Source organism: Scleropages formosus, chromosome 22 (assembly GCF_900964775.1).
Source record: "Scleropages formosus chromosome 22, fSclFor1.1, whole genome shotgun sequence".
Taxonomy (NCBI): Eukaryota; Metazoa; Chordata; class Actinopteri; order Osteoglossiformes; family Osteoglossidae; genus Scleropages; species Scleropages formosus.
Genome location: NC_041827.1, coordinates 11,615,322 through 11,628,127, shown reverse-complemented (window position 1 = coordinate 11,628,127; position 12,806 = coordinate 11,615,322). Strand labels below are relative to the sequence as shown.

The following is a 12,806-nucleotide window of genomic DNA, read 5'->3' as shown; positions in this document are numbered from 1 at the left end:
TCTGCGCCCCCTTCAGGACGCTTGTGGTACTGCGCCGAGCGGCTGAGCTAAACATAGGCATGTTTAAGGTTAACCTTATAATAATAATAATAATAATAATAATAATAATAATAATAATAATAATAATAATGTAAATAATCTTTTAAACAATGACACTGCAACCCCTAAACATACTTAATACATTTACATTTATTCCTTTAGCAGATGCTTTTCTTCAAAGCGACCTACATCTCATAGAAAATACAGCTTGTGCAGCACAAAGACACAGAGTTGCAGATGTGTGACTCTTAAGTACAGTTACCCTGTTTCCTTCACCATATGCACCGACTTAATAAAAGGTATGATAGAAAAAAACAATTCTGAAATTACTTAAATTGTTTAGGATACACTGGATGCACAAAGGGCTGCATACACATAAATGAGGAAGACTCAGTATTATAATAAATTTAATTAAAAGTTATATAGTGACATCTTGGGCAAATGACCAAATTCTGCTTTCAATATATTCCTACTGTACATACAAGTAAATTGAAATTCCTCAAACATTACTTTCACAGGCCTAGAAATTAATGTATTATTTAATGGTAAGTTATATTCAAAATAACCACAAGGAATTGCTTACAATAGCTGCATTATGAGATCTTACCCACACCCTACTCAAACTCAGCAGTTATTTTAGATGCATTAACACCTGACTTTGCACAGTGATAAGGACTAAACTAAAGCCTTCCTTTGTTCTCTTTTAATTTGTGCTTACATAGTTGGTGCTGCGGTGGCGTAGCGGGTCGGCCACAGCCTCCTCTTTGGTGGGTCTGGGGTTTGAGTCCTGCTTGGGGTGCCTTGCGATGCACCGGCGTCCCGTCCGGGGTGCGTCCCCTCCAGCCTTGCGCCCTGTTTTGCCGGGTTAGGCTCCGGCTTGCCGCAGGACAAACGGTTTCTGACGACGTGTGTATGTGTAGTTGGTGCTCTTCTTTGAAATGATATGAAATGGTATGTTAAACTTGGCAATGGTCTTAGATTCATAGAAGTTTGAGGGATTAATCTGAATGTTAAGGGTTTTCAGAATTTCAACAGTGCCACACTATGACCCTACAACTGTACTGTGATTATGACTACTACCAGTCAAAAGTGTGAGTTCACCTGGGCCAATCTTTGTATGGAACAGAGTGGACGGAAGAGTGAAAGTAAAACAACCAACCGGTACCGTGCATCTCTGGGAACTGCTGCAAAAGGGCTGGGAAGGCATGCGATCTCATTGCTTATTCAAAACTTGCTAAGCAAACGCCTCACAGAAGAGCCAGGTTCTCGCAAGCGCGCTCAAACTTTTGACCGGCACTCTATGCGACGACGATCAGTTGAACCGAACGTGTCAGGATTGGTCTTTGAGAGGCGTCTGTCCTCGCAATGAATGAACAGCGCTAAGCTGTTGACTCGGAGAGGCTGCTGCCGAGCAGAAGCCGGGTTAAATACAGGGGTCTTCTGTGAACGGGAGCTGACGGGATCCCGAGGGAGGCTCAACCCCCAGCGTGAGGGACTACCGCTGAACCGCTGGGCACGAGGGTCAGGGTGTGTTTCTGCTCGAACTCTGTTGCCACAAGTTGCGTCAGCAACGCGGGGATGTTTTTTGACACAAAGTGCCCCAGGTGAGCCCTTCCTTTCCAGCCTGGATTCAGCTGCCAAGACAACCTCTTTTCTCTTCCTTTCTGGGGCTCTACATGGCAACAGCGACGCTTGTCTCGGCCACGGGACGCAGGCTCCATTCAATACGCCGCTCGTGACGGCGCGGCTTCCGGCGGGTGGTCCAAATTTTAACGTGTTAGCGTTAGGTCATCAAAATCGTGGGTAGAAAAAGCTTCCTTTCAGTTTCGAACTCAGCAATTATCTATTCAACATGGAATGTACTAATGCGTGCATGGTGGCTAAAGTACTTTCGTAAATTAATAATATATGACTGTAGATGACAAGACACTCATACGGCACAGGATGAGTAAGCGTACCGGAGAGACGGTTGCGGGTTAAACAGGTGGCATGCGGAACGTTTGTTACTGAAGGGGGAACAACTCGCGTAACGAGGCGGTTGACAATTTTTCTAGCTTCAAAAATATCCTGCTGCGTGACGACGAACGGTTCGCCGGAAATACACCGGCGACAGGAAAGTTCCAGCGAGCGCACTTGAGAACTAAACGGCGAAGTACGCACTTTTAAAGTACTTTTAAACGGTAGCGCTTTCAGACAGCAATCCACAAATTTGTTAGCGGTGTAAAACGGTTAATAAAAACAAGCCTCTCGGAGCAGGAACGGATTAGGCGGGGCAGTTACCGCACGTGAAGACGAACTCTAATTGCTAGCGCGCTGCTGAGGGCCACTGTGCTTTAATGAATGTCTGGGAGGTTTTCCCGCATAATGAAATAACATCTGCTGATCCCTGTGGCACTCATTAAAGTCACTGCGACGTGGGCATACACATCTAACCGCTTAAGGCCAGGAACACCTGAAATGGCCTTTGGGACTCTTGTGTGGCAGTTCTGGGAGAAGCAGACACGCAAACACGATGCCGAGTGCAAAGTGGGAGGGGCCTAAATGTGGGAAAGTAGGGAGCACCGGTCATTTTCCTCTACACACCTTCATTCAGCTGATGCTTTTCTCCAAAGCAACTGACAATGTCAGTCTACCTACAGTTACTTTACTCATTTATACTGCTGGGCAATGTTACTGGAGTAATTTTTAGGCTAAATACCTTGCTTTGAGGTACTACAACCATAAGTGGGATTGACCCTACAACCTTTGGGTCCAAAGGCAGCAGCTCTAACCACTGGTACTCTATAGGCACACCACTCACTATGGTGATATAAATCGACACAAAGTGATATTTCAGTACAAAATACATGCACGCGTTCGCAGCCGCAGGGGTACTCATACACTGAGAAATAGTTTACAGATACCAATAGCAGGAACATTTTTTTGTGTCAAAAATTAATTTACAGTACATACTGATGTTGAATGCAGTAACCTGTTTTTAATTGCAAACAGTATTGCTGGTACATTAAATATCCCTCTATTTTTTTGTGCTGAGATTATACCATGTAGGTAATGAGTCAAGTTCAGTAGCTGTTATAAAGCAATAATTAAGTGTCATGCAAGGTGCTGAGTGAAACCAGAGCGCTCATGTTTAGCTACTCTGTAGTACCAGCTGAGGGCACCATCTCCTCTGTAATCAACACCGAAGCGGCGTCTACAAAAATATTTCAGACACAACCAACCTTACCGACTCTTTCGTCGTGAGCCTTGGGCACAGGCAGATGGTTTTAAGTCGAAAGAAAAATCATCTCAAAGGAAGCAGCTTCAGCAAATTTTAACGTGCAATTTAAATTAATTTTGAGGGGTCAAATGTTAGAAAAAGTGAGTATATCCACAACAGTAGCAAAACTGAAGTAACAATGTAATTAATGGATTAAACAAGGGAAGGCGAAGGGCCCCCCAGTGCTCTTGTGGCGCCACACTGGGTCACAACCATAGTTTTGCACACTTGAGCCTAAGGTGACCGAGGCATTTTAGTAATATTAGTCTGCTCCCTCCTCGCTACAAACACGGTACGAAGTTCACCTCAGGTACTGGGCAGTAGTGAGGAGAACGTGTTCATCTTAGTCATCAAGTTACTCCGAGTCTTAGTCAAGTGAACTCAACGTTTTTATCACGGTAATGTTTTTGTCACGGTCAACTAAGCTTGATTGAAATTGCCATTACTGCAGTCCTGGACATGGTGCCGCTACATTGCGGTGTAACACTTATTACTTTAAACTACGTTAAACCTCATTTAAAATGACTGAAAATGAAAATGTGTCGTCTCCACAACTTACCGTTCAATGCCGCTGACTGATCGGTCGCAATCATACCTAGACTGTTCGTCGGCTTCTAGGCATCTTCAGCTCAGTCACATACGCAATCAACGAAAGCTTAATAAAACAGGTGGCCCTCAGTTTATTTACAGGTTACGAAGAATAGAAATTTTGGCTACTACTATAATAAATTCAAATGCTTTGTAAAATGTTAACATTAACTTAAAGCATTTACTATGACTAAAATAAAAATACACAAAGACCATGTTATTGCAGATTGTTGACCAATTTGCTCCATACACAGGTGTAGCGTTTCTCCTGTTCATGTACCACACTGAGGAACAGGGGATGCCATCTGTAAGCAGTGGAACGATAGCAAGCACTACTCAGGTTTCTATTTTTAGTCCATCTAACATCTGGATGCAAAAATGGGAGTTTTCACTCTACAAGAAAAAAATTTTACAAAACAGAAGAAAATATAAACTACAAAAATGCGTTACCTGCATCGCTTCCCGTTCAGTCTAGACCGCTGACCAATTCATCAATTAATCATGTCCAGTAATTGTCAGCTTTTTGATCACTTTCAACTTGCATCTATACATTCAGTAAAATTTTAACAGATGTCCCTTGATTTGTGTTACATTATAGAAAATCTTAAAAAGCTTTGACTATAATAAATACTTTGGAAAACCATTCTAACTTCAAGCTACATTGAAATTTACTTTGAAAATACTGTACATCATGTTCATGAAATCCTATTTGATGCCAATTGATAACCGATTCATCCCAACAGCATATGCAACATTATTTTTTTCTTCACTAACAGACACCAGACATGAGCTGTAAACTGACACCTGGGCAGTTAGTCTCATCTGGGAGTTTTAATGCCAACTCATGCCTAGACATTAATTAAGGATGCTTTCATTTTGCAAGACAGAAATTTTAGAAAATAGAAAGGGAAATACAATTCCATGTACACAGGACAAATGTATCTGAATGTGTAACTCGAACATTTAACAATATAATTGTGAGAATGTTTTCAAACAAATGTTCTTAGTACACCACCACATGTGTTTGTTTTTATAATTCTACATACAAGTAATCAGTTAGCAAAAAAGGATAGAAGGGTCAAAGCTCTGGTTCGGTGCAGAGCAAAAACTAAGTGAATACTTGAGAGAAACAATGATTTTGGCAGACATCCCTGTTTCCCATAAAATACTCCAAAGATCATAGTTCACATCCTTTATTTAGTTATGTTTCAGTGTCACTATAACATCTCAGGCAGTAGAGACTTTCACACACACCATTTTCAAGCAATCACTGATGGAAAACCCTTTAATTTATGCATTTATTTATATACTATCATGCTTTACATTACTGAATTATTTCTTGTCACTTGCTTTTCCCTTTAATTTTCTCATTTCCTATGCAATCATACCTCATTCAGTCCTGAACTTAACCAAACAAAAGCGGAACAAAATAACTGACTTGAGGAAAACCTTAAATAAAAGACCTAAAGGATACAATTTAATACACTTCTTAAAAAAATATGATAAAAGGCAAATATTGAATAAATTTTTGTTGTACTTACACAATGATTCAAAATAATACCAGCAAAACCAAACAGATAAACCTGCACAACATGGAACAAGAAACTTTGGCAATGATGGAACAGTCATTACCTGAACTGTGGCCATCAAATCAGTACAGAGAACATCCAAAAACTAAAGGCTGGTCAGCAGGGCTACAAAGCACTAGCTAGTTAGAATTATGGCAATTCTACAATCGAACTAAATAGGGAAATAAATTTCACAATGAGACTAGCCTGGTCAGCCCCCACAGTGAGAACTCCATTCTGAATACATTTAAAAAAAAAAAAAAAAAATCATTCTGCTCTTTGCTAACAGAACCCACCTCCACTTGTTACACATGTGAAAAGTGACTCATCACCATTGCAACAGGAAGGCACAGCCTTGTAGACCATTTAACTCCAGCAATATCACCCCGTAATGAAGAAATTTTGATTACTTAGTAAACAGTTGACGTTCAGGGAAAGACCGTTGTATCCCTACAGTGTGACATGACTCAAACGTCACTGAATGTGCTGCAGTGCCTACTCAATAGAAGGGTCTGGATAGGACAAAACTACTTCCTGCCAAGGTGACAAACATCGTGAAGGGATTCTCCCTGAATGCTTCTCATGTGAATTGCGACCACCACCAAAATACAATTACCTCTCCATTGTCTTCATTCCACTCTGTAGTGTGTGCATGTGTGAAGTGTGTTGCGTTCTCAGAAAAGTCATATTCAGTTTGATGTGTAGCTGTCCCTTTAATAGGGTAGGCTATACTTTGGGAAAAGACTGAAGGCCCGAATTTAGCTCAATACAAGGTGTTACACTTTAACCAGTATCAGTCATAACATTTTCAACTCCTTCCTGATTGTCTTGAACATTCTGCTGGTCATTTTAATGGCATAGTTGCTGTAAACGCTAGTTAATCTATTCCCTACATAAATATACATATATTCAAACAATATCTGCACGTCATCTTTCTTTGCAAGTCACAGTAATGGCGCAGTGGAAACAGTGATCCCTTATCTCAGTGGTCAAAACATGAGGCGGAGACTGTATCTCCACTCCTGCCGCTTATCCCACCAAACCCAGAGCCAACCTCTGGAGCAGACCCCATTCAGGTCACCGTGGGAAATGAGAAACACTGCCTCCACTGCACTTTCCTGAACACCCCATTGCCACATCTCCTCATGAGGGGACCAAGAGCTAACTACTGAACACACACAATACCTTTCTGAAAGAAACACCACAGAGTACTGTGAGAAAGAATAAGGGAAGGGTATTTAAAAAAAAAAAAAAATGAAGTGCTTCTCATGTACTGCAGTCCATCCTGGGGTTGGATTTCCATGGTTCAATACTGCATGGGTTTTGCCATGGGGAGGCCTTAGGTCACAGCTCTGGAGGCCTGTTGCTTGATTCTGTGTGCTCCATCTGTGGGAAGTCAGTGCTGGCCTCGCTTGTGTCCATGCTATAGTCTGAGGTTTCGCTGTCACTCCGGTCCATGCGCTCCAACCTGGGAGTCGCCTCGCTGGAGAAAGGCAGGGGAGTGTGGGGTGGACCTGGGTCACTGCTGCTGCTTCCGCCTCCTGCTGCTAACTTGGCCTGTCGGATACAGTTGAGCCACTGTTGCTTGTTGAAGGCATCACTTGCTTGGAAGCAGTGGGAATGCAGCTGCCCGCTGCTGCGGAACGTCACCCGGAAGAAGTTCTTGGCTGGAAAGGGACGGAGAAGACGGAGGTCAGTACTATGCGGTGGTCTGCCTGGAAATGGCCAGGCAAGTGATACTCACTCCTCTCGTTATTGCTGAAGGCGCCACGGATGGAGCCCCCAAGTCGGATCTCTCCATCTGGCAGGTCCTCCCACTCAAGGTCGCGCACAGGGATGGGCTGCCGGTAGAGCTGGTAGCAGAGCTGCTCATTGTGCGAGACAGTACGAGTGATCACCAGGACATCCTGGAAGAGGAACACGTGGAGCTTCTGTGGATAGGGGACAGAAGTGGGAACACTGTTAGTGCCTGACACTCACATGGTCACAGCCACTTCACAAAGTGCCTTCATAGCAGCCTGAGTCTACAGAAATTTCAGAAACATTAGCTAGATATGTACCAGAACTTCAGAACGTTCTAAAAATCTCAGGTGATACAGATAAGCAAGTTTTTTTTTGGAAAAAAAAAAGTTCACCATGCAGTCAGAATTTTTATAGATGTTTCTGTAAAACAGCAAATCAAATGTTAATATTTTTAACCCTGATATAGAACTCTATATGAAGCTAAAGCCATATGACCTAAATGGAATACCATTTAGTAAACTGTGAGGTGGAGTTGGATAGCTAGGAAATTGAGTGATTCAAAAGTATTATTTAAGGTTTCTCTTAACACTGACGCAGGACACCAACTGTTCCACTGCTACTTGAGACAAGAGATTTGTACACTGTAAACATTTTAGCTGGGATAAGTAAAGCTCTGGACACTTATGGACTATTCCAAGACCTCTGAAATCATGACTTGAGAGCAGAGTAGCCCACAGTTAGCTTGGAATGAGTGAATCTCTCTGTGTTGTACGTGCACGCCTGCGTGTGTGTATATGTGGGAGTTCTTGGAGGCAGACAGTTTGGTGAAGCTACAGAGAGTTGCAATCAAAGTAAAGCTTCTCCACCTCGCTTTTCTTCCTTTAATCTTCAGCTCCCAGAAATAGGGGTGGTTTTTCAGCATCAAACACAATATGACCCAACGAGGACGTGCATCCTTATTCGGACTTCCACCTTTCCCATGGGGGGGGACTATTGAATCATTTAACTGCAGTTGGCTGTAGTTCCTTGAAATTGTCCAGTAATTTGTTATTGTTTAAGATGCACTTTTAAAGCCTTTTTAAAATGCCACAATTAACTGCAGTTCATTTCCCTTGGTTATCCCACTGTAATGTTATGTAATTAAAGACATTCTCTGACTTGTATTCCTGTAATTAAATTGTACTTTGATGGAGGACTGCCTTGTCATTATGAAACATTGTTGAGCTATGCTGCAGCGATGACAGCTGCTTCTTCGACCAGGAAAAGGACCGATTACAGCAAGTCCACATCAATCTCAAAGGACAACCAGGTGTTTTGTGTTCTTACATTGAAGGCAATAAGAATTAGTAGTTCCACCAAACACATTTAACAGTATGACTCTTTTGTAGTATTACTCACTATAGTCAATATTATCTATGTTACTGGCACTTGAAAGATTCATTGCTCTACAGATGACATCTTGGTCTAGCCGACAAGGTTCTACATGAGGCTGGAGGGCTGGCGCAGTACAAGCTCTCCAGCACTGTAGCGCACTCTTTTTAAAGCCTTTGACTCCTGGCTGGAGGTCACACCTCTGCTTTGACCTCTTCTTTTATGGAACAACAGGAATGACATCTGCACAGTTTATGAGAATTCTTATTTTGTATTTGACCTTGTAAACCTCCTGCACTTAACCCCCGATTTGAGTTATGAGCCACATTCAAAGTTCGAGACGTTTCTTCAGTCAGGTCATTTCCAAATGCACTGAAGTGGGAGCCATCTAAATTTCTCCTCTGAACAAAGTGGTTTCTAGTGTGCAGGGTGGTTTTACTGTGAGGTCATTTTGTGCGCATAGTTTAAGATACAACATGGAGTATGTCCCTAACCAATGTTTAATTAGCAACAGAGGTAAAACTTTGCACAGAGCGACATCACTGTAAACCATCACGCTCAAAGTATCAACAAAGTTGTTCTAGTTGTGCAGTAAACGTATGTTTTGCTGTAACTTTAAGAGGTATGGTACGTGTATTGTGCGCGTATGCTGTCGATGAGCTGACACTCACCGCCCCTCGGTTGTTCTTCAGCTCCCCATGGCAGCTCAACACGCGAGAGCTCTCTATCAGCAGGTCTCTCTGGCTCTCCTCAAGGTAGAGGAGGCGCTCCTTGTAGTAGCGGCACTCTGACTCGCCTGTCTGCATGTTGATCTCTGCCACGATTCCCTGGATCATGTTGATCTGAAGGAAATGGGCCCAAAAGTCAGGAAAGCGCGGGAATGTAGGAAAGGCCCCCTCCACAAAATACACAATGGAGAACAAAAAGACCAAATTTCTCAAAAACCTATAATTAAGTCTCTTTAAATGGAGTCCCCCTCCCTTATATTCACCCTGCCACAGGAGCACTGTTTTTACTCATGTTGAACCAACCCACAAGCATGTCAAACACAAAGACAAGGTTCAAGTGCTCCAGCAGAGGGGAACATGTCAGGGGAAGTGAGTGCTCAAGGGCAGGGCTGGGCGCTCAGCATGTCACCATGACCCCACAGTCTTTCAAGCTCAATGTAGTTGTAGCCAGCAACTGAAGTCACAGGGGCTACTGGGTGACACTCACTGCTTCTTCCAGGTGCTGCCGGTCAGGGTGGTCATTGGGGGTATGCTTCAGGATCTCTCGCAATAGTAGGGGGTACTTGACCAGTCGGCTGCGCGGAATGTCCAAGAAATTCCACAGGTCCAGCTTGCGGCTGAAGGGTGATTCGAGGCAGCGTTGCAGGAAGTCGTGGACACGATGGTCCTGCTTTTTGTGGTCCAGCAGTGCCTTTGCTGCCACCTGATTACTACAGTAGCTGTTGTATGAATCCAAGCAGGGCAGCTGGAGGACAAATATGGAGGAAAAATTTTGGTCTTCAGGCTCTGACAATTTACTCAGAAAAGGGTTGGGTTGCAGTTTAAACATGGCTTTTGCTTTACACGATCTACAGGACGAAATCAATTTTATTTGTAAAAGACGTAGCATTCAGTGTGTGTTCAATTACAAGAACTAGCGCAAGTAGAAAAATGAAGGCTGAAACACCTCAACACCTGCTTTATACTTTTCATACTGTGAGTGTATGAGAAACTGACATTCATTAAGAAAATGCATTACCAATGGTGAGTACTGAATAAATTTTGCAGAAAAACACAAATTTAGGAGTTAGATTAATAAATTCAACAAAGAATGCCTGCTAAAAATATGCAGCTTTGACATAGATTGATCTGTCTGTGTCACATTTCCAGGGATTGTGATTAATGCACAAATGTACAGCTGTGTGGTCTGTGGTCAACATAGACTAAAAGTTCAACTACTTCTGCACAAGCAAAGTCATCCTGGTTCTCATGTTGAGAACAGACATGTTTCTCAGCTGTTTTAATAATTAAAATGAGGTTTTCCTTTAGGCTGAGATGGTAATTCTAATTACAGTTAATCTGTAACAGTGCTATTTTTAGCAGATGGAGCCTCCCTTCATACTTTCAGTTCCACGGTGCAGAGATCATGCATTAATCACTTAGTTGGAGCGGAATTAAAAAAAAAATCTACATGAACATTTTCATCATCCATCTTCCTTTTATACAGTGGAATTAAAAGCAGTGAGGATGGGAGAGAGGAAATAGTACATATATTCATAAAACTAATTAGAGCTTCTCCTCTGAATTGGTAAGGCAATACACATCTTATTAGAATGCCTTTTTTGTACTTCTTATTGCATAATATAGACATGAGTGCTGCCGGACTCCTTCATGAGTAATATATTGCAGATAATCATAATTTTTCACTGACTTGTTTTAAAATATTTACGCAGTTATGCAATACCAGTGTTAAGTTTAGCCAGAATATATATTCTGCAAAAAGGATCAAGAACAATTTAATTCATATTATATGTTACATAGGAGATGGTTTGATCTGATGACCACACCGACAACCAGAAATGCTGCTTTACCTCTGGTAACTGCTTGTATGGAAAAAGGGGCCTGTTAAGGTCAAGTCTGAATCCTTTTGCAAGCTCACATCCACTGGCAAACTCACTGGCATTTAAAAGCCAAGCCTCATCCTATCATCACTTTTGCCAACATGATCCTGCTCATGAAATATTTTGCAATATACTCATTGCTCAAGCAAAGGGGTTAATTTAATAAAATCACCCCATTGACCCTTTCACAACAGAAATTGGTGTAAACTAGCATAGTTCCATCGGAAAAAAAATCTAGATTTTCAGTTGAAAAATACATCTCCTAAAATGAATTAACACACCAAAATAAAAGATGTTTTATGCATGACAATGCTGGACCAACTGGCTTGTGTAATATTTTTCATCCATCCATAACTGTTAGTGCATTATAGGGTTGCAGCAATCTTTATTCTATCCAGGCAGCATATGGCATGAGGCAGGGTACCTTGGGTGAAGACAATGATAATTTGGCTCACAGGTGTTTATGATATAAAGAAATGAAGTTCACAAAACCACTACCTGCTAAATCTTTCACTCTGCAAAGTACATGGACACAACGCTGTTAGAGGAGGACATGTGGAGCATTAACAGGAAACATCAGAAACCCAGCACTTGCTGTACTACCCTTGATCAAGGAACTAACTGATTTGCTCCAACGAGGGGGAAGGGAGGAGGGGGATATTACCCAGCTATAGGAATAGGTAAATCATAAGTAGCTTAACGCTGCAGGTTAATTTGGATGTCAGCTAAATTAATGATATTATAGTATTCAGTGTGTCATTTCTGTTGTGATATGCTTACATAAATAGCATTATGTTTAGTTGGAACTGTCCATTTGATGGAATGAAGGAAGTTAAACAGCACTTTGTTTCATTATGGAAAGGCACAATCTAATCAATTTGCTGAACAAAATACATATAGCAAGCAGTGAATACAATATCTGTCGTAGAAGTAAAGTGACTAGCCAGACAAAATAGCTACTGTAATAAATAAGCCAGTTATATGAAAAAGCATGTTTTTTCATAAACACTGCAATGAGAAATCAACTTGTTCTGGATACTCTGAAATACCCTCCCCTGCTACAAGTTTACAAGATGATGGCACCAAATACAACTGTCAGTGTCAACCGTGCATTTTGACGAAAGCCTGTTACACAATGAGGACTGTTCCACACAAGCCGACCGCTGTAGAACAGTCGGTTCGTGGAATCGGGCAAGGGAAGCTCGAAGGAACCGTACCGGAGTGCTCTCGAACCGTGGTCCTCGGCACGCAGGGCTGTGAAACTTGAGCCCAGAGCGATGAAAGATGGCCATCAGAGGAGAGCTTTAACTTTAAAAGTACCGCTGCTTCTAAAAGTCTGCAACACCTTTGCAGATGAACTGTTCAGGATGGCAGATGGCTGAAAGCCTTCTTAGGTCACAACATGCTGAAGCAAATGCTTTGTGGGGTTCTTTCAGCTCCGGTGCTATCGCTTATCTCATCTCCATGCCTCTTTCCTTAGCATGTTACTGCCTCCAGAAACCGCCTCTTTGTCCAAGCCTGCATGCGCCAGTTATCATACCCAGTAACTCCTACCTGCTATGTCCCAACAGAAAGTTTCCACAAAGAGACCACTGCAGAGACTTCACGCCTGTGACTGATAAAGGTCCCA

The 12,806-nt window shown here is 42.2% G+C and overlaps 1 protein-coding gene across 5 annotated transcripts in view; it reads right to left on the bottom strand.

Moving 5' to 3' along the window:
- Positions 1 to 5,063: 5,063 nt before the first annotated feature.
- arhgef3 (Rho guanine nucleotide exchange factor (GEF) 3) overlaps positions 5,064 to 12,806 on the bottom strand; it is a 66,849-nt gene continuing 59,106 nt past the window's right edge. For all 5 annotated transcript variants that reach the window (XM_018725846.2, XM_018725847.2, XM_018725845.2 and 2 more), the window contains 4 exons: positions 9,784 to 10,041; positions 9,240 to 9,410; positions 7,199 to 7,385; positions 5,064 to 7,121 (listed from right to left, as the gene is read on the bottom strand). In XM_018725846.2, coding sequence (XP_018581362.1) covers positions 6,799 to 7,121; positions 7,199 to 7,385; positions 9,240 to 9,410; positions 9,784 to 10,041 — 939 coding nt within the window. In that variant the 3' untranslated portion in view covers positions 5,064 to 6,798. The remainder of the gene's footprint in view (positions 7,122 to 7,198; positions 7,386 to 9,239; positions 9,411 to 9,783; positions 10,042 to 12,806) is intronic.